Consider the following 26,384-nt stretch of genomic DNA (forward strand, 5'->3'; position numbering starts at 1 on the left):
TGGAATGAATATGAATTTGTTTATATGTTCGTCGTAGTATTCTGTTCTGTTACGTATTGTATCGTATCGACTTCGCAACAACTGCCAGTTTACCGCTTATATTATTGTATTTCGTAATTGGCCTCGGCTGCCCCCTCTCTCTGCGAAAGCAGCACCGACGGCGTCGAACGCGCCATGCGACAATGTCCATAACAAATCCGATAGTGCAGAAATGCGGTTTGATTAGCCTGCTGGAGTTATTTCATTTCGCGTCGAGTTATTTCACTTCGAAAAAGAGTGTTCGCTCTTGCGTCATCACAAATATTGCTGGTCTTCATTTCATTTCATTTCATTTCGTTCTCCGAGTTAAAAGACAACGATGCTAGTGCATAGTAATAGCTTGTGTACGGTTCTTTATGGTTGTGTAAGCTGAGAAACTATTCAAAAATTAAGTGTTGTTTTTGTCTTCAATGTGCAGGTGCAATGTAAAACCAGTAAACTTTGTTGTAAATTCGAAAATATTGCATACAAACTGGTTGTGTTTATTCAGAATAAACAATATGTGATTTAAGTTCTGTGTTGCAAGTATAAATAATTCAATAACAGAAAACATACTGTAAGATTGATTTTGCAATAGTGAAATTTATTATGTATCTGAAAGTTTAAAAGTTTTGTTTAATCTTAAATTATATATACCGCGTGTAAATATAGGTATATAAGTATAAAGATATTATATATCTCTATTTTATACTTAAGCATGTGTAACTATTAATTTATAGCTATTTTCCAGAAGTTCAAACAGTCCTTTTGTGTTATTTATATAAATTCCTATATTTTCTCTGTTGTTTTCTAATCAATGATCAGTTATACTCTTCTGTTTCTATATACTATTTTCATTGGCATTAGACAAGAAAGCTCCTTGTAAATATGTTCATTCTTGCTTAGATTTTTGGCCTTGTGTTTTTCTAATTTTATTTGTTTGAATTTCTGATGGATCAGAAATAACAAAGAAATTGATCCAATCACAAGTAATGTTGAAAAGCGATTGGTGTTGACTGTTATCGGCAGGAAATCTGGAATTATATTGTAATATTTGAACTACAGTAGAACTCCAATTATCCGAACTCCAATTATCCGAACTCCGACCATCCAAATCGCCGATTATCCGAATCACTTTCAGAAAAAAAATTGTCCAAAAAAGTCTAAGTGCGCTATTATTCTTCCACCAGCGAAGCCAGTGTAGGCACATTGTTTGTTTTGATTTGACGGAGATGTTTACAAAACAATGATTTTCATTTCTAAACTTGTACATAAGTACATTTTATTTATATTTAAAACATGTGAAAATGTCATGTTTCTTTCATTTAATTCAATAAAAAATAGTGCAATATCAAAACGTAACTTTTTTTCTCTCCAATGGAAATTTAAAAACAAACTCCGATTATCCGAATATTTGATTATCCGAATGGGTCCCGGTCCCCATTAATTCGGATAATTGGAGTTCTACTGTATAAAGATATTATATATCTCTATTTTATACTTATGCATGTGTAACTATTAATTTATAGCTATTTTCCAGAAGTTCACACAGTCCTTCTTGTGTTATTTATATAAATTGTTCTATATTTTCTCTGTTGTTTTTAATCAATGATCAGTTTATACTTTCTGTTTCTATATACTATTTTCATTGACATTAGACAACAAATCTCCTTGTAAATATGTTCATTCTAACTTCCCGTAGGGTAAGTTATTGTAATGGGCCGAAAATCGGAATTGAAAATTTTTACTTTTCTCGACGTTTTGAAGGTTTCTGAACATTTTGGCATACCTCAGAAAAAATGGATGTGTGTGTGTGTATGTATGTATGGATGGATACAAATTTCCAGTCACGTTTTCGGGCGCACGGATCAACCGATTTGAATGGTTCAAAACATTCGATTCCTATTGATAGGGAGAAGAGCTGATTAGTTTTTGGCTAAGGCAGGTCCAGCCGTTTCAGAGATACGGAGCAAAGAGTGCAGAAAATAGAAATCGACTTTTTGAGAGAACGGAGTATCCGATTTGAATGATCTAAAAAACATTCAATTAGTAATGATTGGGAGAAGTGTTTATTAGTTTTTGGCAAAGGCAGGTCCAGCCATTTCGAAGATACGGAGCTAAATATGTAAAAATGGCAGTTTTTGAGAGAACTTAGCGTCCGATTTAAATGATTCAAAGAACTTTCTGCTTGTCTTAACAAAATAATTAATTTTGGAAAAAAAATTTGTTTCAACTTTTTTTTTTTTTAATTTTTTGTATATCGAAAATCAGATTTTATTTTTAATTCTGACTATAGTTCTAATATACTTTACAAATAATTTCAACTTTGCAATTTAGTTTATATAATTCTTATAAATATTTATAAGACAATGTTACAATATTAATAATAATCTATTTGAAAACATTCAGTATTCCTCGAACATTTCGTTACGGTACGGGAAGTTCCAGCAATTTGCCTCAAGGTACGATGCCACCCACGCCACTAGTTTCTAACTTTATTTGTTTGAATTTCTGATGGATCAGGTGTTGATAAAAAAGAAATTGATCCAATCACAAGTAATGTCGAAAAGCGATTGGTGTTGACTGTTATCGTCAGGAAATCTGGAATTATATTCTAATATTTGAACTAATTGTAAATACTGGGGAAGCGTATTAGCCAACAGATGAATACTGCACTACATTGCATAAAGCAATCGATCAGGATCGTCAACGTCAAAGCATATACAGTAGAATCCGCTTACTTAGTATTATGACGTCGAAGGGACACCAAAAACTCGTCATACAAAGCATACTGAACAAAAAAACCAATTTTATGTAAATATGTATGTACAGTGGATGTCCATTAGTCCGGGACTCTCGGGACTATCGAAAATAGCAGGCTCTCGGGCGGTAATTATAAAAACAATTAGGTTAACAAGTTAACTGTTAAAGTTAACTACAAAAGTAGTACAAAGTGGTGAAAAACAGTCTTTATTTAAATGGGGCGTCAGTAATTAGCAAAAGGCAAAAATAACGGTTAATGTGTCTTTGTTTTTTAAGCAGGCAAGGTTTTTAGGCTGCTTTTTTTCCCCAGTAACCGGAGATGTATAATCATGCCAGTCATTATAACTGGACATATATAAAAAATCAGCATGACCGACATGTGAATGTAAAGGAAGCCATTATATCCAACTGTTTCATAAAGAATTCTATAAGAAAACTAAAGTTCGTAGTATGATTACGCCATAATAAGCGGATTCTACTGTATGTTTATTTACACATACATATTGTATACATTATATGTATATCATATTTATAGTTTTTCATAAAAATGTTTATATAATCGCGTCCTGTAGAGTTCTTCATCTGTTATCTTTCTCAGCTTATTTAATCTTCCCCATTCCAGCATTTTGAAACTCTTCAGGTTGTCGTTGTTTAGTTATTTTTCCTAGGATTCATATCGTTGACGATTGACGGTCTTGAGTTGAACGAAATACTATATGGTTAAAACAAAGCTCTAATTTTCAATTGCTGTCGTTTTGTTACTTGGTGTTAAGTAGGAATTAGCAAGCATACAAATGCAATTATATAAGATACATGTGTTCTATCTGTATCTGAAATTCCAATGATGTTTTCCACTTTTAAAATGTAATTCCTAAATGCAATATAAAGGTTAAACGTGTGCAAAACTAATGTGGGAAAAGCATTTTTCTCATGGCATATTTCTACTTCGTCTATTGAACTTTAAAATACTATCCAAGAGCCATATGTTGGTTTCGCACAAGGATGGAAATGCCGTTCCGTTTATTTATGACCTTGCCGTTCTATAATTCTAAGAAGAAACCTTTAGCAAATCGTTTTTACAATCGTTGTACGGATTATCTTCAAAGTATGGTTAAAAGAAATTTATGTTTTGATTAGGGTTATTATCATGCTTTATTATGATCATTTGAATTGTTTACTATTTGTGAAATTGTCTTTAGGGGACGTCCATTAATCACGTGATTGACTTTAAAAGGATTTTTCCTCCTCCCCCTTGTTGATAAGTGGTGATATTCAAAATTACCCCCCTCCTCCTCTCCATCACCAAATATCACGTGTATTTTTGGTTACATGAAAAAATTGTAAAATTCTTGAATTTTTTTTGAAAATGTTTGGATTTAGTAAAAAATTCAGGTAAAAAATAAATACACCTACTATACTCCTTCCCCTCCGCCTAAAACCTTGCGTTATTAGTGTACGCCCTCTTAAGTTGATAAAGTATTTAGTTTATGTGAAAATTGAACTGGTGGTTGTGCTGCAATGGCCTGCTAACCAGTTCAATATTTATCACGTATTGCTTCTGAAATCTTGTCTATCAAATTCATGACCCATAATTCTTTTTGCAACGAGCGTCGTTTATAGACGACATAGGCTTGACGACCTGTATGTAAAAGTGTAGTTCAAAGACGACATCCAGTGTGTCTACTCATGCTTCAACATTTATTGCTCTGAATGAAATTATTAAGAAAATTTAATTTGTTCTTGTAATTTATAGTTCTTTAGAACTGTAATTTTCAATGTTTAAATACATTTTAATTGATGATGATTGATATGATGATATCTTAAAATCAATTGTTGTGTCTGCGGGAAACTCATGGCCTCATATCCACCCAGAATTATATCACTTTTTCCTTCGACTCCGAATTCCCGTATGTCTTCGCACAAAACTTTTGGGTCGAAAGAAGCGATCGCTTCATCCTCTCACTACCAAAGCCACTCTTTTCTCTACGTTTGAGTTCATATAGAAGGTTCATCGTTTTCATACGATGACCCTTTGCATGTGAAAATGTTGTTTTGTTCTTGGGATTTGTGTTGTAAATGTTGTTAGTCGAAATCTTATATGAGAGGTAATTAAATATTGTGGCTATATTTTTAACACTACACATTGAGGATGGAAACTTCTAGGAAAGAGTGTACTTAGCATATAAAACTTACTTATGGCTTTTTTATTTATTTAAGGATATAATAAAAATAAGCTTTTTAATTATTTCTATCAATTACCGAGAATAATTATATATTTTCTGAACTGTGTTTTTTTTCGCAAGCATTGCACAAAGTTCTACACAATTTTCTTCATAACAAACTTAGTAAATAAAATCGCTTTTAATGTATCTATTTTAAGTCGTGTCAAGCACAGTTTTATCGGTTCATATTTATAAAAATATTGCAACTTGAAATATATTTAAAATGAATATTGAAAATAACAAGTTTTCCTGAACAAGAAAACTTGAATCCGGGACAAATATTGCATTCAGAATAATTCGAGATTCGGGGTGGAAATTAGGAACTGTCCCGGGCAATTCGAGACTTATGGTCACCTTAAATTAAAAGATTTAAGAAAATTGTTTTTTCCAGCCCATTCCGGGTTCTTTATAACCCTTACCTGTGTTTACAACAAGATTCTTTTGGTTTCTATAAAATTAATTTTTAAACTAATTGAAAATACAACGAATAAACCAAAATGTTTTGCAAGTAATTATAAAAATGAGCGCTATTAGTATTAATCTTGAAATTTGTATATTGTGAGTTAACGTTTTTTTCTGATGAGATGAGAGAAAAGAATAGTTGATAAAGGATAGTTTTGATTTAATAATATGATTTTATCAATTCTTTTTAAACCTGCTTAAACTATTTTCTGTACCACAAATATCTAGAATGGGATAGAAATCTATAAAATTATATTATAGTTCGACTTTCAATAAAATATTTTCTAACCACAGCTAATAATTCAATTCAATACTATTAGTTTCTGAGTTAAAATTAATATACCAATATTGAACAATTCTAATTCTAATAGTGACTCAACATAATTTGCGACTTTAATTAAAATAATTTGAACAATTTTTATAAAAGATGCTGATATTAAAATTCAGCGCCTCCTCCAACCGTTTGGGCTTCGAGCATATTATAACTACAAAGCCTATGTTGCCTATGTTTTATTATATTTTATATGATTATATTTGATAAATGATGTAAGGCATTTTGAATATTATATAATACAATATTTGTATTCGTGTTGAAACTGTTTGTCGTAAGATTTCACTTCATGATTTTACGTTGAGTGATGTAAATCTCGATTGTAAACAGCGTAACGGAATAAATGTTACCTAACATTTTCCCGAATGGGGATTGGATTATCGCTTCATGTGGAGGTAATAATTAGACAAACATAACGAGGAAATGATTTCATATAATATCAGTTTTCTTTAATTTTTAAATGACAGTATTTGATCGTGTATCACACAAATAATGAATTTGACTTTTATTGGGAAATATTAGTTTTTATATGTCTAATTCAAGTGAAGTATAGATTATGCCTTTTTTGAGATGCCAATTTCTACTTACTAACGATAACATTAATTGCAGAACCTCGCCGAAAAACTCTGTAAGTCAACGTGAGCGGAGACCAGATAGACAAGTATATGTGCCTCGAGCGAGACGAGACGCCGTTGCGCAAACAGCCAATTCTCCCCTTAAGATGAACCACGAATCAAGTGAATATTCTCAACAAAACAATTGTGATAAACTCAATATGTACAAAAATAAAATGTCGTCCAACAGTAACGAAACAATTAATGTAAAAAAAAGTAACTTCGAAATGAACGGAAACGGTGATGATTGGAAAGATAAGCTAATGGATGAGGATCGGGATTTGTTCGAACTGCAACGCGCATCGGAAGAGATCAACAGGAGTAACAGAAGAATTATGAAACAAAGTTTCAGATCAGATGTACTCATCATTTCCGACGAACAGAAAGAGAGAAAATCTGAACCTACCAAATCGGAGAAAAAGACAATCGAAAACAAACGTAATGTTGCGTGCACGAAAGAAGAACCTATTATAACAGTACCAAAATCGACACATTATGGTACATCGGAATCTCACAAAATAAATCCGGAAGAGGATGACTGGGAAGCTATGTATGATGAAAATGGTGACTGTTTAGATTCAAAGCTTTGGGAAGACCTCACGCATATGGTAGGAAAAGCAACAATATCTCCCCAAGAGAGTAATAGCGAAAAATCACTTCAAAATAAAGATAAGTCATCTACGATATCAGATGACAGTTTTGCACATGTTTTAGAAATCTATGACTTTCCTGCCGAATTTAAAACTCAAGATCTTTTATCAGTCTTCTCGCCCTACAAATCGACTGGATTTGAAATCAAATGGGTAGATGACACGCACGCATTAGCAGTTTTTAGCAGTGTACAAATTGGTACGTTTTTACTATAGGTGTAAAATTGAAAATATTATGTATCACTATTTATATGTCATTTGTATTCATCTATATTTTAACCCTTCCCACTCGGAAGTCTCCCTGAGGGAACAACGTAAGTCTAGCTTATCGCTCGGCTGTTTCCTCTGAGGCACTCGGCAACTTGTATACACATTGGCTCAGTTCCTATTGAAGCGTCGAATATAATAGATCAAGGATTTTATTTTTCTGCGGCCTTGACATTTTATTTATTTCATCATCTTTCTTCCATCAACAAATTATAATGTATTCATTTCTTACGATTTATTACAATTTTCCGTGCAATGATAAAAAAAATCTGGCACGCTAATTAATTAATACGAATAACGCAGAAAATAATTTTACAAATTCAATTCAAACATATTGAATAACATACAATGATGCGCAATAATTAGTTTAGAGCAAGTACGTTTTCGTCAGAATGTGGCACCGAGTTGGTGGTAGATTGTTTTTGAATCAGTGTCGAGCGGTAAGGGTTAATAGTGTAATATAATTTATAATATTTGGTTTAACGGTTGTGTTCGTTTGCATTAAATTAAACATATCAGAAGTTGCATGCATTTGCTTGAAGGGTTACTTAATGTCTTCTGTGAACAATAAGTATAGGATTTTGATTTAAGCAACCTTACTTTCAATAGTTTTGTTCAGTACCTCAATAATAATTATATGCTATAACTTAAGTATTTTGAATCAGCCCAAGAGGCATTGTCACAAGACCTGCCGTTCGTGAAAACGCGGCCACTACGCGAAGGTACATCAGAGTCGAGGCAAAAGGCTCGCCGGTGTGCGGAATTTTTGCAACCGTATCGCACGAGGCCTGAGACGTGTCCGGCATTAGCTCGCCGGTTAGTTAGCGGTGCATTGGGCCTGCGCCTCAAGACGGCAGCTGCGGACCTGGAACGCGAACGCTTGCTGCTTAAAGAAGCCAAAGGTACATTTCAGTTTATTTTGTAGAATTAACCCTTTGGAGACGAGACGTGCCGAGCTCTTGCCACCATAGTCATTTAAAATTGCCTATGCATACTTCTGCTCAACGGCGGCTTTAGTTCATAACACTCCAAGTAACACTCCAAGTTACATCGACATGTATTTTGGTGGGACAAATATATGCGTTTCTCGGATATAACAACTGCTTTCGCCAAACGCATATATCAGTTCTTCGGCCAATTTGATGATTTGCGTAAATCGAATATATGCGGCGCTCGTCCTCAAAGGGTTATATAGTATTTTATGATACTAAATAAAATACGGATAATTCAGAAACCATTTAACCTGTACAATTATTATCATTAACCTTCCGTCGGTCGGCGTGGTCTGACCAGACTTTTTTCGACTTCAATTAAAAAAAAAAATACTTCTAGTAATCCTATCGACTTGAAATTTCTTGACTTTTCCTAAAATTTCATTAGCTGTCGATCAATGAAAAAAACAGGACGAAAAAATGTACAGAAGGATAATTATAAGGATATTAACTTTTTTATACTTCGAACGGTCGGAAAGGTCTGTCTAGACCACCCATACATTTTGTATGAAATATACGCTTTTTGATATATTTAAACCAGTATTTTGTCTTTTTTCATGGTATTTTCTATTCAAACTGCGTTGTTTATATTCTTTGCTATGTGTTCTAACATGAATGTTAGTATTTTCATGACGAAAGTTTCTTGAAAACCTACCAAACTTATTGGTAATCGCAAACACTGAAAATCGGATGAGTAATGCACACATTCATTTCAAAGGCGCCGAAAAAGAATAAATATTGTTTTCCATTGATTTAAAACAGAAAAATTAACAAAAAAGCAACGATATTTTTATATTTCTTGATTTTTTTTATATAATCGTTAATACATCAGGCACCAAAAACTCATTTATCCCATATAAATGCATGTGGTCCAGCCAGACCTTTCCGACCGTTCGAAGGTGAAAAAATATCCGACCGACGGAGGGTTAATCGTTGCTTTTAGGCTAGAAATAATTTTATTACAAGCTAAATCAATGATGTTTGTAAATTATTATTTTACTTTAACAGTATCGACATTGGTCTTTGCCAGATCTTGGCCAATTCGTTTTATTCCAAGAATTTAAAATAATTTTATTAACGAACTATTGAACTATTCCAGAAAGAAAATTATTAGCAATCCGCCAAAGAGATGAAGCGTGGGAGCAAGAATATACGACAAGGACAGGAAAATAATTTTTTTATAAAAGATTTTACATAGTATGATGGATATAAGTTGTAACAAATTCAATATAAAAAGTGTAATATGTTTTATTAGAAGTATATAATATTAATAAAAAGGATAAAGCTTTTTTCCTATAATATTTCCATACATATATGGAATTATAAAGAAGGAAATAGATGGGATTATGTGGAAGTTTTTCAACTGTTTTGAAGATTATGGTTATTAACAATAATAACATAATACACAAAACATAACAATAATAATAATTAATTAATATAACAATAATACGCATCTATAATAGGTGTAATAATAAAAATTGGTCCATCTGATATTAGTTGTGAGAGCACCATGTTTTGCACTTTTTTTCTAGTCCCAGAATCGTTTTCCTTTGTAGTTTTCTTAAAGGAGTAATGGAGTTTTCTGCTTCTGTTTGCTATGCATATTACCTTTTTGTAGTCACAAATATTAAGTGGTAACTATTGGTTGTTGTTTTGATGTTTACTACTTTTTTTTATAAGTGTAGTCTATTATTTTATGTCACCCTCTTCGGTTTCGATAATCAATTTATCGTTATTGTGTTAGCAGACATTCACCAATCAAAGTACATAGCATGCTATTACTAGGCTTAATTTTAACAGATAAAAAAGTAGACATATTGTTGTACTATATATGTTTATACGAGAATGTGCACATGCACAGAATTCCGAATTTATTCATTGAAAGAACAGAACTATATATAATTGGAAGATTTTTAATATGAATTACTAATTTCATACCTTATATCTAAATGTTAGGATAATCTAGAGAAATAAATACAACTATCATATTTAAGTGGGCGTACTGTATATAACAGATTTATTTATAGGATTCAAAAGAGTCAGAAGACTATGGTTGCAATACAGGTAGAAAGACATGTGCCTGTGTTGATCATATTGTAAGTATTATAGTCTATTTAATACAGCCAGTAGAGGTAAAGACGTAGACTAGCAAACCCTAGTTCAGGTTTGATCCCAACCTCGGTCACCTCTGTATCGGGCAGTGTGATATCAGATTTCTACCCGAGATCATAGATCTCAAATATGATCTTATTTTAGCATCTTGCTATGCTTCCATGGAAGATTGTTTGACCCATGCGCTAATTGTATTTATTTCCGTGTCTTGCAATTAGTCTTATGTTTATTTATCTCTAGTCATTGCGTTCCTGCCATATAAAATTTTGGTGCTTTCAGTAGTACACAAGAGGTGTTCACTTAAGTGAAACCTGTTCTTTTGTTTTTATTTATTTTTTAAACATTGATTTTTTTTTTAATTTTATTTTCAATAGCAATCAGAATACAGGACAATTTTATGAGCTAGTTGGCTTATGTCAATCACTCGATCTATTAATCTGATTAATATTATATTGATAATTAGAGAATCACTTCGATTCTACTATTCTGTTCATATAAAGTTGCGGTAGTTCTAAGAGTCCTCTATAATATCTTTAAGCAGCTTCTTCTTCAGTCTTCTTGAAATTGGTGTCTTAAAAAGCATTGAAATTTAGCATTATTTTTTTTATAAACATCTGGTCGTTATAGTTTGTATGAAGTTTAAGGTACTATATATATATATATATATATATATATATACAGTAGGCCCTCGCTTTACACGGCACTCTGGATACACGGTTCCCATACTACACGGAGCTAAAAATCCGACATCCCTCCGACTACACGGACTTCTTATTACGCGGTATTTGGTCAACAGCCCATAAGTTCGTTGTGCAAAAGAGTATTGATGTAAATTTTGTTATCGACTTTTATCTTTTAGACATGCCTGATTGTATAATAGCCGCCTAAGAACACGTTTGAGCTGACTACTGCGTCGCGCCAATTTTTGAATAAGGTGTCAATGTCCTACATGTCATTTCGTCCGTATTTCTCCTACTTCAAGTTGTATTTCTTGGTCTCCATACAACGCGATAAAAATTGTGCGATTTGTACCAACTCTGAGTCTCTCATAACACGGTTCCCATACTGCACTGTGTAAGGTTCCATAGAACGCACTACGAATTAGCCTGAATTGTATGGTAAATACGAGTTTCTTATAGCACGGTTCCTATACTGCACGGTACGCACTTGGCGCGTAAAGCGAGGGTTTACTGTATATAATACTATAACAACCCAATTTTTATACATTCTAGTTTTAAAATTTTATTTTTAGTTTCCACCGAATGAAGACTAAACTATAGCCAAAATGTATAGATTTTAGAATTAGAAATTCATGTTTTTATTGATGTTATTCCCGATTGTTAGACTCTGTTCATATATTTAATTAAATTAAATTTTCTTTATTATTTTTCACTAACATGACTGCTACTTGGGTATTGTTTCATGGAATGTGGTTTTTGTGTTTTATTGTTTTTTTTTCGATCTTTTGTGAGTTTTATCCAGCAAGGAAGAGTCAAATTGGAACTCGAAACGTATGTAAGTTCATTAAAATAATTTAAAATGAGTTTATAAAGATTAAAATACAATTCTGATCAATCATAGATATAAGAAAAGTATATCAATAAAACTCTTCTTGAAAGATTGCGCGCCACCTATGCGGCTATCACACCTATTAGTATAAAGATTCATGTCTATATATAACAATTGTTTGTGTCAATGGTTGTGTAGGTCTATGCATATCCTAATCTATGGGTCTATGCACCTGTCATTCCATCTATAAACGTATGCACCTCTATGAACGTCGTTAATAATTGTAATTAAGGAGACAACAAAAAATTTGCAAAGTTGTAAACATGTAAACATCAATCATACCCATTATTTCATAACCTCCGATTTTATTTTTTTATTTCTTATTTATAATGTAAGTTTTAAGTGTTAAATTTTAAATTTTAATCTAAAAAACAATACAACTTGCGGAAAATGGATAACACAAATAAATTTATACTGGAATTGATAGATAACTGCATTCACAAGCTTTTAAGAAATTTAAGGATAGTCGGTGAGTGTAAAAAATGAATATAATTAATTATAGCATAATGCAATTTGAGCAAATTTCATTATGCAAAGCAATACTTTTTATATTAGTATCATATATATTCTAGGTTGTTTGATTTTTATATATTTTAATATTATATAAATACGGTAGAATCCTCAATAGTATGACGTCGAAGAGAACGACATATGCGTAATTATAAATGGAGGTTATGAGCGATTTGTTTTAAAAAAAACATCTTATGTAAATATATATATATATTTATTTGTATATATGTATTTAAGTATTTTGATAGATTTACACAGTAATTACATTACATGTAGTTATAATGAAATGCATGTAATACATTTCAATACAAACATATTAAATGAAAATAAAATTTACACTTAAGTATATATTATGTAAATACAAATATATTATTAAGTAAATGTAATTATAATTTTTACATGTTTTTGCATACTATTTGTTTCTATCAATATATCTATAAATTTTACCATATTTTCGGTGTCTGTCAAAGAATCTGAGTTTCGGTTAAGTAACTATAATAATGCTTATTATAACTATAATTATGCTTATTTAATTATGACTATAATCTTGCTTTTCGTGAAGCAAAGTAATTGCTTGACGGTCATTATAACAGGAAATATATTTTTTTTAAATGCGCAAATAATAAGCAACATGTCACTTTATAGAAAGTCATTATATCTGTTATAAAAAAATGTATATAAAACCAAGCTTTGAGTGTAATTACGGTATAAACGGTTGGTCGGTATATACGGAGTCAAACTAAGCGGATTCTACTGCATATCACACAATATAATAAAATAAAAAATTGTAATTGATTACGTATAATGTTTTAAAACTATTCCTAATATTATTAAGAACAATGACTACTCAATTTTATTTTGTACGATGATTTATGATTTATTTAAAAAATATCTTAAGTGGATTCTTCGATTTATTGTCGAATTTACTATTTATATCATTTTTATTTTATTCTTTGATTAGTAAGGGACATTATGTTACTCAAAAATTTGTTATTTCAACAAGTTTATACATATGTTTATTTGTTCATATAATATCTATCTGTCTAAAAATAATGACTTACCGGTACGAGTATGAAAACATTTATCCAGCAGCAAAATCATAATGTTGCCATATACGCGTTTTATATTCTAGACAAAAGATTTTGTTTGATATCTTTATGAGAATAAGTGTATCTTCACCAAACTTAATGTATTTTTAACTTTTAGTTATAGTAATCACAAAAAAATCGAACATGAACATTTTTATGTTTACGATTCAATCCTTCTGAACTTTAAAAAATGTATGTTGTATATGTATGCGCGGATACAACTTTTCCTCTCGACGATTTCGAGAATACGGGTTAACCGGTTCGAGTGATTCAAAAAAAATTCTATTCTTATTGTTGGGGAGACGTGCTGATTAGTATTTGTTAAAGACATATATGGGCGTTTCAAAGATAGGGGGCAAGAAGTGCCGAAAAAATGCAATTCGATTTAGCACGTCTAGCCGTTTTGCAGATACGGAGCACAAAGGGTTCAAAACATAGTCCATGGTCGTGCAGTTTATGAGAGGATCATCGGATTAGAATGGTTCGAAAAACATTTTGAATGAGTTGACTGTGTAAAAAAATTGTTTTATCTAAACTTTCAAAATCTTCAAACAAAATCAAAAATTTTAATTTTCGAAATTTTTCAGTATTTTCAAAAATAAATCAAAATTTTGAGAAATATCAAAAAACATCAAAATTTTTGAAATTTTAAAAATATCAATATTTAAAAAAACGATTCTTTTTGAAAAAATTGAAAAACTAGTGGGGCGCATGGCATCGTGCCTTAATGCAAATTGCTGTAACTTTCCGTACCAAATTTTTTTTTTTAAAAAACATTAACATTTTTTTTGAAAAAAGAAAGACTTTTTGAAGAAAAATTTATTTTGAAATATTCTGGAAATTCTGAACTTTTTTTCAAAGCAATCGTATTGCTTTAACTGCACAAAGACGAAATATCGAAGCGCGTAAGCGCCGCGTTGCCGTCTAACGGATAAGCATTGGTACGGAACCCATAGGAATGTAAACAAAATTTATACTTATTGTTAAAATCTCTATAAAATATCTGTCTGCATATGTCTAATGATCATTTTTGACCGCCAAATGGCATTTTTTTGTACTTTTTTCACTAGATCTCCGAAACCGCTAGACCTGCCATTATGAAAATCAGTTCTTCATTTTGTTAATACAAATAAAATGTTTTTTGAATTATTCCAATCGGACGCTCCTTTCTCTTAAAAACTGGGTTACCGTTTTTGGCACTTTTTGCCCCATATCTTCGGAACGGCTAAACCTGCTTTCGCCAAAAACTAATTAGCACGTCTCCTTATCAATACGAATCGAATGATTTTTTAATTATTCAAATCATTTCATCCGTGTTCTCGAAATCGTCGACGAAAATTTGTATCCGCACACACACACACATACATCAATTTTTTCTAAGGTATGCCAAAATGTTCAGAAAGTTTTGAAACGTAAAGATATATAAAAATTTTCATTTTCGATTTTTTGTGATTACTATAACTTGCCCTACAGGAAGTTAAAAATGCTTGTAAACGTACACATAAATTGTTTGAAGAATATGCTTGTTGCCCAGTTTGATGAACATTTATGAATTTACAGTATTTATTATAATCATCTATTTGAAAATATTTGAAACAATTGTTATTAATTATTGAAGAATTTTCTTTGATATTGACTATTACGGTACGGGAAGTTCCAGCAATTTGCCTTACGGCCATGCACCACTGGTTGTAAACTTTTCTGATTCTGAACGAGTACAATGCAATCGACTACATTGAGGCATCTATGAAAATGGCAGAGACGGTGTATATTTTTGTCTGTGTAGTGGCAGTAGTGGCACCCATACGAACATCCCCTCCCGAATGAGTTTCTTCGTTACCGGGCTAGGTCGAACCTTTGATAGTTTTGCGTGTTCGTCGTACGACAGCTCAGTAGCTTTGCGTCTTCAGTAGTATACTGGCGTTCGGTGGTGTGGGTTATTTTGGTCGGTGTTGTGTGCGTGTGTGTGTGGAAGACAGCTGGTCCGTCCGGGATTTCATCGACAGCAAAAAATTATGTTATAGCAATAGTATTTCTCTAGACAACGGAAAATATTACATTAACAACGGACGTCATTTGTGTTTGTATTTCGATGAATCATTCTTTGTTCGCATAAATTATAGTTTTGCTAGTGACATGTCTGTAGTGCAGTGCGTTTATATGTGACTTAATTCAATTGTAGAACTTCATAGAGTTTGTTTGTTATATTCTGGTTATGCTATATGGGTCTCTCTGCACCTATTAGTTGCACCTGCAAAGCGGTAGATATTTTCGGTCCGCTGAAGAACAAGATGAAAGTTCTAAAAAAGATCAAACGTCGTATGGGTTTAGGTTAGTATTAAAAGAAAATTTCTCCAGATCTATATATAAACTTTTCGTATATATGTATATATATTGTATTCGTATTCTCCATTCGACGCTACGAAAGACAAAAATACACTTACGGCTTATGTTCAAATCTATTTGTGGGGTTCTAATCCGCAGGGGATAAACGAACCCCAATGATTGTAGTTTCATAGTTTCTCTTCACTATATGCTCGTTAGTTTGAAGTTTCATCCACTGGGATTATTGGTTTATTAAATATCAAGTATAAGTTTTTATGAAATCGTTCTTAATATTAATATATTTCAATTTCGTGTCGCTGAATAGTGCACATACATATTGGTTTTGAATTTTGCGCGTTCCATTTCCGTTGTATTTTTTGTTTTTTATTTTTATGATCTCATTGGTACGTAATGTGTGTAGAACAGAATATATGAGTTGAGTTTAAAAGACCTTAAAGCTTTTAAATTCAATTCGTATATATTATATTCACATCAAACTCGATATTTTAAACACACACCCAGATATACATATCCATATATATATATATATATATATATATATATATATATATATATATATATATAATTATTTATATTCATATATAAAATGTATGTTTATATACGACTGGAATGTGTGTGAACGACGAACGAATATTGTGGAAACGTAACTATCATAGTTAATTAAGGCTGCGTTTATTATATCTAATTCATACTAGTACGAAAGTATACTACTAAAAAAACTTAATAAATGCATGTAATTAACGATTTTATGAAAATGTTAAATTGCCAGGATTAAGAAAGGATGCACACAACATCGCAATTTTTACATATAAATAATGAATCAGATTTTACTGATTGTCTTTCTAATTCATCAGCTCGTTTTTACCACCCTATAGGGTTTAGAAATATTTTTACATTAAAATATAAATTCTGATTTTACTGAATTCATCGGTACATTTTTGCTACTCTATAGGTTCTAGTAATAATTTCACATTTAGGTATGAATTCAGGTTTTACTGAATTCTGTCTTTCTAATTCATCGGTAAATTTTTGCTACACTATGGGTTCAAGTAATAATTTCACATTTAGATATAAATGAATGAAAATCAGGTTTTACTGAAAACTGCATTTCTAATTCCTTAACTCATTTTTACCGCCCTATAGGTTCTGGTAATAATTTCGTGTTCCAAATGAATATAAAGGAAAAAGATTAATTGTATTTAATACTATATATATTTTATATTTGAATAAATATATTTGTTATTTGTTCACAATTCGTTCTCCAAAGTGTACTCTTCCAATGTAAATCATACTAATTATATTCTGGGTTATTGGCGTGGAACATTCATGGGAGTCGTACTTCCTTTGACTTTTTTTTTGTTTCTTACAACTTAGCTTATTAATTATTTCGTTTGCTTTTAAATTGAAGACTTATTTTTTTAGTTTACCTATTTATGCTAATAATAGTCAAGTATATAATTTATTTTTATAAAACTTAATAATAGTCTTTGCACACCTATCTAATTAATATCAATTGCAATACAATAATCGACTATAACACATTGGGTTTGAATATAATATGATATTGGAATTAAATATTTTTTTCCAATGTATAGATAGTTGCTGCATTCTGCATATGTTCGAAATTTGTTTAACTTGTTGAGTTTTTGTGTTGCTGCTAAAAATGAATAACATATGTTTATTTCAAACCATATACATATCCAGTTCATTTAGTAGTCCATAACTACTACATATGTTCTACAAATTTGAATTCATACTTCATCTGAGAATTCTTGCTACATTGAAACTATATAAAATTAACTTCTGATAATTATTGACATTGAACAACAGCTTCAGTTCATTAATCCCAGAATCAGGATGAGCATTATTACCTTTGAGCAACAGCTTCAGTTGTAGAGTTACTTTTGCACGAGTACGTGACTTCTATTAGTTTCTCAGTGTAATTATTACCATGAACATTAGGTCCGAAAAAATGAAGTATAAAGTTTTATTATTGAAAGCAAATTCTGGCAACAGCTGCTTCTGAATGCAGCCAGGTGTGAGCTCAACACAAAGGAATTATTGAACGTCCACGCAGCGGTGGCTACGGGTCGTGAGGGAAGATATCTGCTCATGTGTAATGCAGCCACGCTCCCTTCTCGAGAAACTTACGACAGCTGCAGTTGTAATAACATATGTGACTTCCGAAACGGGGATAGTACTGGCAGAAAGCAATTCGAAAACGAGCCTTCTGGGACTATGTTCTTTCCATAAGGATAAGATTTTATTGCCAAATGGTTATAAAACCTGATAACTTTTTCGTAAATTCGAGGTACAACTTCGGAATCGATTCGATGATAATGCCCATTTTGAGTTTCAAATTTGACATAAAATTATGCTTTAGAAGAATTTCATTAAGTCGGCACTGTTTTTATTTCACAATTTACAATTGGCTTTTTTTATTTTTTTATTTTATTGGCCTCCACTTTACAACATTTTTAGACACCTACATTATTCATATTATTTTTCATCATATTCTATACAATTATTACATATATATTTCTTATACATTCATTATATATATACTATTCTCTTCTTATATCCTAATCTTCCATTCAATTTTCATTCTTCAATTCTATTCAATTTTCATTCTTCTTCTTGTTTCTCAGTATGTTCTTCTCAACTTCTAAACTAAACTTCTTTTTTCCTTCTTCTTCCATTCAATTTTCATTCTTCAATTCTATTCAATTTTCATTCTTCGTCTTGTTTCTCAGTATGTTCTTCTCAACTTCTAAACTAAACTTCTTTTTTCCTTCTTCTTCCATTCAATTTTCATTCTTCAATTCAATTCAATTTTCATTCTTCTTGTTTCTCAGTATGTTCTTCTCAACTTCTAAACTAAACTTCTTTTTTCCTTCTTCTTCCATTCAATTTTCATTCTTCAATTCTATTCAATTTTCATTCTTCTTCTTGTTTCTCAGTATGTTCTTCTCAACTTCTAAACTAAACTTCTTTTTTCCTTCTTCTTCCATTCAATTTTCATTCTTCAATTCTATTCAATTTTCATTCTTCTTCTTGTTTCTCAGTATGTTCTTCTCAACTTCTAAACTAAACTTCTTTTTTCCTTCTTCTTCCATTCAATTTTTATTCTTCAATTCTATTCAATTTTCATTCTTCTTCTTGTTTCTCAGTATGTTCTTCTCAACTTCTAAACTAAACTTCTTTTTTCCTTCTTCTTCCATTCAATTTTCATTCTTCAATTCTATTCAATTTTCATTCTTCTTCTTGTTTCTCAGTATGTTCTTCTCAACTTCTAAACTAAACTTCTTTTTTCCTTCTTCTTCCATTCAATTTTCATTCTTCAATTCTATTCAATTTTCATTCTTCTTCTTGTTTCTCAGTATGTTCTTCTCAACTTCTAAACTAAACTTCTTTTTTCCTTCTTCTTCCATTCAATTTTCATTCTTCAATTCTATTCAATTTTCATTCTTCTTCTTGTTTCTCAATATCTTCTTCTCAACTTCTAAACTAAACTTCTTTCTTCCTCCTTACTGCTAATACAATTTTCTGTTGTATTTTACAAATTAACAATTCTTAATCTACTTTAATATTTTATATTTTTAATTCTAGTATTGCTGGAAATTCGAACCGAATTCCTCCAGCGTGTGAGTCGAGAACGCTACTGAGTGAGCTATTCTCGCCACACAATTGGCTTCAAGATTATATCTTTCTCGTTTATTTTTTTAAATTTAAATAGCGAATATTAGTATGCACTAGCAAAAGCATTCTCAAACTTGTGGAGTGCATGACATCGTGCCTTAAGGCAAATTGCTAGAACTTCCCATACCGTAATTAAAAATCTTGATATGGAACCCAAAGAAATTTACACATGTGTACACATTATTAAAATCCTTATAAAATATCTGATAATTTGATGCACATATGCCCAATAAACATTTTTGACCGCCATACCACATTTTTTTAACTTATTTTTATTGAGAGTCCATAACCGCTGGACGGCCCTGCCTCTCCAAAAATTTAATCAGTTCTTCATCTTGTCAATACAAGTAAAATGTTTTTTGAATTATTAAAATCGGACGCTCCGTTCTCTTAAAAACTGAATTACCGTTTTTAGCACTTTTTGCCCCGTATCTTCGGAACGGATAGACCTGCCTTCTCCAAAAACTAATCAGTCTTCTTATCAATACGAATCGAATGTTTTTTGAATTATTCAAATCGGTTGATCGGTGTTCCCGAAATCGTCGACGAAAATTTGTATCCGCACACACACACACAACATACATACATCAATTTTTTCTACGGTATGACAAAATATTCAGAAACCTTTAAAACATTAAGATATATAAATATTTTCATTTTCGATTACTATAACTTACTCTATAGGGCTATATTCTCTAAATAAAGATAAAATTCTATTGCCAAATGATTATAAAAACTAACATATTTTTCTAAAAAAAATATTTAAAATAGTATATGGAATTTGTTTCAAATTTTTAATTTAATGTTAAATATATTTTGAAGTTCAAATTTCAATTATATTTGCTGCTACTTTTAGATCTAAAACGATTGCAATAAATAAGTTACCATATAAACAAGATTTTATAGCCAAAAGTTTATAATTTTTTTTTTTGAAAATGATCTATGAAATTTGTTTCGAATTTTAAATTATATTTTAAAATTTAAATTTTATTCATTCAAATCTAAAACGTTGCAATAATATTATACTTTCGAAATTTATTCATTATTTGGGGCCATTATTACTATAATTTACAATACCAGAAATATATGTTATTAGAACTAATATTTGTAAGTATCGACTTACATCCAAGATCATTAGATTCTCGTTTGTTTATTTGAATAATAAATATTAGTATGTACTAACAAAAAGCCATTCTGAAATGAGCTCTCTCGGCTATATTCTTTTCATAAAGATGAGAAATAAGAAAAAGAAGTTATTTGTAATATTTTTTTGAAAATATCATTTGGAAATTGGTTTCAATCCTTAATCAAATATATTTCAAATTTTATTTAAATGCTACTACCATTTAAATCTAAAACGATTGCAATGAAATTGTACTTTCAAAGTATTTCATTAATTCGTGACTATTATTATTACATAATTTACAACAGACAGAAATATTTTTTATTGTAATTAATATTTGCAAGCCGATATTCATATACACTTTAACATTATAGCTTTCTCGTTTAATTTTTTCTATTTAAGTAATGAATGGATTATGTTAGCATTTCTACCAATTGCGTCTTAGAAAATGTGTTATGGAACCGGAAAAAAAAATTGACCTTTAATTTTAAACAATATTTAGAAAAATTTGAGTCTACGTTTCTTTTCCAAGTCATTTACAACAATAACTTTACAACAATAAAATATAAATCATAGTATTGATTTTTTTTAATTTGGATAGATACTGCATTTTCTGCTGATTTTTGGTAAAGATGATAACAAAAATATTCTTTTAAATATTTTGTCAACTGTATGTTTGCGTTCACATATTGCGTACAAAAATCAATTTGCATAAACCAATTAATTTTTTGTGACATTTTAAAATTAAGTGCTACTATCGAGGAAAATTGTTTATTTAGAAGAAGAAATTAGTCAAATCAAATAATAAAATTCGAATTTGAGGCCAGTATAATTTGGACTTAATATTTTTTTAATTAAATATATATGCTGGAAATAGAACTCTATTTCATATTCAGTAAACTAGAAAAAGAAACGGCAATTCTTAACATTTATTTTTTAACCATGAAAGACGCAACAGTATGCCGTACAATATAATAAATACAAAAGTAAGCAAAGCTGTGGGACAGCTGGTTGGTAGACATAAATTTGCTAAAATATACATGCCCTTGGCATGGGGTCATTACTCACATGTTTCGAAAATAATACCTGTTCAAAAAAAGAAACGAGATCTTCATTTCTAAAATATTAAATACTATCATAAATATTACTGACTCCTATGCTTTGAAATTAAAATCAATCACAATTTTTGATTAGAATTATTTATTTAATTGGCTTTAATAATTAAATAATTACTTATTGAAAAATGTTTTTGGCCTTCACATTCGGATATGATAATAGATAAAAACATTACTCGGTTATATACGTGCATATATATGCGCATTTTATCTTATATTATTGTTGTAACTATGGATAATAAATATTATTAGCGTTTGGTGCGAAGGCGTGGTATGAAAATGCCACATTTTTTCACCGCTTTTTCATTCCATTTTTATGGTTTACATTTTACATTTTGCTTTTTAAACGTTCTGTCTAAATCTTCAGTTCCTTGAATTTTTTCTTGCGTATATCGTCGAACAGCTGATTATTGTTCATCATGTTCTTTGAAATCTTCTATTATATTTCGACGTCGTAGTGCACCATTTCGATACACTCCAGGTAGTTTTTTCTATTGTCAACTTTTGTATACACACACACACAAATATATATATATATATATATATATATAAAAAAATTTAATATATATATATATATATATATATATATATTAATATATGGGTGTGTGTGTACTAGCTGACGTTAATTTTGCCATTTAAATTATATTTAAAAACTTTTTAGTTTTCTAACTAAATATAACTTTGTGTGCATAAATTTGAATATATGATATATTTCATTAGATAATATATTGATATATGTAAATATACTAAAATGACACCATTTTTTAATTTTCAGTTCCACGAAGTTCTTCAGTATCCTGTCCAGGCCCTAACAATTTGACGCCACTTCTTTTCCACACCGTCCATGGCGAGAATATTCGGATATCTCGCGACGGCACCTGCGCACGCAGATGCGAAAGTTTCTGCAAGGGGATAACCTTCTCGGCGCGTCCGGTGCGTATCGGCGAACGCGTTTATGTCAAATTTTCCGAAATATCCGACAACTGGAGTGGCGTTATACGATTTGGATTCACTTCTAATGACCCATCATCTCTGAAGCATGCTTTGCCTAAGTATGCATGTCCAGATCTCACCAACAAACCAGGCTATTGGGCGAAAGCTTTAGCTGAACGGTTTTGTGAGAAAAATAATGTCTTATTTTATTATGTGAATGCCACCGGAGATGTACACTTTGGGGTCAACGGTGATGAGAAGGGAATCTTTTTTAGCGGTGTAGAGACTAGATCGCCATTATGGACGCTAATAGATGTATACGGCAATTGCACTGGTATCGAGTTCTTAGACCCAAGGATTCAAGTCGACACGTCCTATGAAAGACCCTATACGGATTCTGAGTTCAGTGGTGTTATTTCTTCTATGCAGACATTGACCGTACATGAGGAACTTCCTGCACCGCGATTTACACTTCCAGCTGCACCATCACCAGCATCGTCTAGTTCAATGCCATTCCACTGGGTTCGAGGCCGCAACGTTCGATTTTCGGCTGATCGCACAATTGCAAGCCGTGTAGAGACCGAATTTTCACAGGGATATGTTTTCACCGCGAGGCCAATCCGCATAGGGGAAAAACTAATTGTTCATGTTATGAGTACTGAGCCTATGTTTGTTGGTGCTCTAGCTCTTGGGCTTACGTCATGCGATCCTGCTACGTTGACTCAGTCAGATTTACCTGATGATTCTGACATGCTGTTGGATAGGCCAGAGTATTGGGTTGTGACGAAAACAGCTGGAAATCCTGAACGAGACGATCGCATATCGTTTTGTGTTACTGCTACAGGCGAAGTACATATGAGTAAGAATGATGGTCCTAGAACTGTTGTAATGCATGTGGATCAGAGCCTGCAGTTATGGGCGTTTCTAGATATTTATGGCTCTACTCAAAGCGTTCGAATGACCAGCGATATTTCTCCTCCCATCGTACAACCCCCGTCGCAGCGACTGCACGTTTGTCTTTCTGCATCTAATGTGGGATCGGAATCGATGAATAATTTTAATTCGCAAGCAGAACAGCGACAAAGGAGACTAGTAGCATCATCAGGGAGATTTATTCAAATGCCTTCCACAACTGATATGATGCAAGTTCAATCCGTGACGAATGGTGGTGCCTATCTTGTTGTCAATTTACCTCCTCCGCATGCTAGCTTGTTGTCTTCGAGTAGTAATCATCATAACAATGTTGGATCAAGTGGGAAACTAGTATCGAATTACAATAATTCATATCCTGAGGTGAGTTAAATTAATTTTTAGAAAATTATTATTCTTCTTTGCCTTTGGTTTTGGTTAAAGACAAATTACTCAAAATGCGCGTTACTCATAGCAAAATTTACATAAAACTGCTGTAATTACTGATTACTAAATGTTTTGTTTTGATATATCAAAGCAAATCTGCGCTTGGCACTTTTAATCTTTTTGTTGATTTTATTTCGATAATATGGTTTACAACAAAATTTTTAAATATTTTTGCGATGATATAATTTAATTTAATCAACGTGCATTTAGAAGTATGTAATTTTATTATTTTTATTATTTCAGGCTGTTTCCTCATCATGCTCTGCGATAGACAACAATGGACCATTTCCTGGCGAAGAATGCACAATATGTTATGAAAATCCAATAGATTGTGTGTTATACATGTGCGGTCACATGTGCATGTGCTACGAGTGTGCAATACAACAGTGGAGAGGTAAAGGTGGCGGGCATTGTCCTTTATGTCGTGCCGTAATAAGAGATGTCATAAGAACTTATAAGTCATGCTAGCAGAAATGAATGTAGTTATGTATTTCAATTACAAAAACATACACATTAGAAGTATCAGTTAAAAACAATTATTAATAAAATCATTTTGAATGAAAATCATAGTCAAAGATTAATTTCTTTTATGAATATATAGAAATTGTATAAATTTTTTAATAACATGGATTGCGTATAATTTAAACAATCCTGCATTTTACAAAAATAAATTATTGGTGTAAAGTATATTGATGAAAATTGTAAAATTTATTAACAAATCTAAATAGATTAATTTCTGTAAATATATAATGTTAATTAGTGTATGAGACTTGATCAGAATTTTCATATCCAATACTAAAAACTGGCATTCAACATTACCAAAGAAATAAAATAATGTTATCAACTAATAAATCAATAACTTACTCTGACTGAAAATTTAAACAATAAGATAAGTGTGTTTTCAATTATGCAAATGAACATAAATCATCAATTATTCAATATATTTAGGTAACATTTACAACTATTATAGTAAATAAATGTTTTTTAAAGTAAATTCAATAATTAAGTGAAGCAGACTTCTTTTACATAAGTTCAATTCTTTATGTAATATTAAGGATTATAATTTCTATTTATTTTGAAATGTCAAAAATAATTTAAAAATATAATCTTAATTTTTATGCTTTGAAAAATGACTAAAATGGTCAGTAAAAAAAGTGGCCTCCTCTGATAAGTTAATTTAATATTTACTTACATATGTAAGTTATTGATAGCATTGTTTTAATTATCAATTTAGTATCTGTGATTATTAGTGTGCTATTGGAAGTAATACTGAAATATTTAAAAACAGTGGAAATTGAATTGATTAGACGAAATAACTGTTTTTTTTTTAAAAAACTATAGTATTTAAACCTGTTAGTCACATTAAAATGTATTAATATTAAGTCCAATTATGTAGATTTTATAATAATGATTTATTTATTAATAAATTTTTTTTATTTATTATATTGTGTATTTTAATATATTTATTATTAGTACCAAACAATCTGTCAGGTTTAATCACAAAGTGGCTCATATTATATTTTGAGAAATTTAGAATGGTTTTGTTAAAACTTTTGATGTTTAAGTTCTGTGATTTCTTTTCTCAATGCAACAAATTTTATAGAATGTGATGTGCGAATAACTATTACAAAAAAAAAACTAAGAAAGGGCATGGTTGCATTGGCCATAGAATATCATTTCATTCTGGATTTTAAACCATAAAAGGATAATTTGTAAAAAAACAATGAAAGATATTTGAAAATATGTGAAAGTCAAAATTATATAGAAGTAGACAGTACTATTTATAACATCTAATGCATAATCATTGATATTTTGTTCACAATATGACAAAAATGAGTTGAAAAGAGTTCACTTGCTCATATTTTTTAATGATATCTAGTCCAATGTTGAAAGAGTTTTTTTTTCATTAAGTTTTCTCATAAGTTATTCAAATAAGAAGCGAGGGGCGATTTTTAGGTCAAATGCAGGCATAAGACTCTTCGTCCGATTGTTGCGGAAAAACGTTGGTGTGTGCCATATGCATACTTCAATTTCATAATAATTCTTGTTTATATCTATGCATATAGATATCTTTATCTGCATAAGCCTTACCTTAGCCGCTGAAAAGATTATTTGAAATTGTTTAATTTAAGATTTAGCTTTCTTTTACTCTTTTTCTATTTTCTTCCACTAATCATGTGTCACCAATCTGTGTTTGAATTTTGGTTTTACTGT

At 30.9% G+C, this 26,384-nt stretch overlaps 2 protein-coding genes across 3 annotated transcripts; both read left to right on the forward strand.

The window, feature by feature from the left end:
- Positions 1 to 633: 633 nt before the first annotated feature.
- LOC113381075 (coiled-coil domain-containing protein R3HCC1L-like) lies at positions 634 to 9,499 on the forward strand. The gene is made up of 4 exons (XM_026620063.1): positions 634 to 690; positions 6,406 to 7,259; positions 7,993 to 8,229; positions 9,419 to 9,499. Exons 2-4 carry the CDS (start codon positions 6,518 to 6,520, stop codon positions 9,490 to 9,492), a joined length of 1,053 nt encoding a protein of 350 aa, XP_026475848.1. The 5' UTR covers positions 634 to 690; positions 6,406 to 6,517; the 3' UTR covers positions 9,493 to 9,499.
- A 2,740-nt stretch (positions 9,500 to 12,239) lies between these two features.
- On the forward strand, positions 12,240 to 24,690 carry LOC113381074 (protein neuralized-like). Of its 2 annotated transcripts, none has more exons than XM_026620062.1 (3): positions 12,240 to 12,469; positions 22,657 to 24,107; positions 24,414 to 24,690. In XM_026620062.1, the coding sequence occupies exons 1-3, from the start codon at positions 12,391 to 12,393 to the stop codon at positions 24,636 to 24,638; spliced, it is 1,755 nt and encodes a 584-aa protein (XP_026475847.1). In that variant the 5' UTR covers positions 12,240 to 12,390; the 3' UTR covers positions 24,639 to 24,690. The 2 variants fall into 2 exon arrangements, with proteins under 2 accessions (XP_026475847.1, XP_026475846.1); XM_026620061.1 differs by lacking the exon at positions 12,240 to 12,469 and adding an exon at positions 15,485 to 15,929.
- Positions 24,691 to 26,384: the final 1,694 nt, after the last annotated feature.

Source organism: Ctenocephalides felis, unplaced genomic scaffold (assembly GCF_003426905.1).
Source record: "Ctenocephalides felis isolate EL2017-DRISC unplaced genomic scaffold, ASM342690v1 CF-g0.4_SCAFFOLD_02546, whole genome shotgun sequence".
NCBI lineage: Eukaryota > Metazoa > Arthropoda > Insecta > Siphonaptera > Pulicidae > Ctenocephalides > Ctenocephalides felis.

What these genes read in the sequence shown, in the direction of transcription:
- LOC113381074 (XM_026620061.1), top strand. Translation starts at nt 15,821, where the DNA reads ATGGGTCTCTCTGCACCTATTAGTTGCACCTGCAAAGCGGTAGATATT. An exon ending in CAAACGTCGTATGGGTTTAG is followed by an intron (nt 15,930 to 22,656) that starts GTTAGTATTAAA and finishes TTTAATTTTCAG; the next exon opens with TTCCACGAAGTTCTTCAGTA. An exon ending in ACAATAATTCATATCCTGAG is followed by an intron (nt 24,108 to 24,413) that starts GTGAGTTAAATT and finishes TTATTATTTCAG; the next exon opens with GCTGTTTCCTCATCATGCTC.
- LOC113381075 (XM_026620063.1), top strand. Translation starts at nt 6,518, where the DNA reads ATGAACCACGAATCAAGTGAATATTCTCAACAAAACAATTGTGATAAA. An exon ending in TTTTAGCAGTGTACAAATTG is followed by an intron (nt 7,260 to 7,992) that starts GTACGTTTTTAC and finishes ATTTTGAATCAG; the next exon opens with CCCAAGAGGCATTGTCACAA. An exon ending in GCTGCTTAAAGAAGCCAAAG is followed by an intron (nt 8,230 to 9,418) that starts GTACATTTCAGT and finishes GAACTATTCCAG; the next exon opens with AAAGAAAATTATTAGCAATC.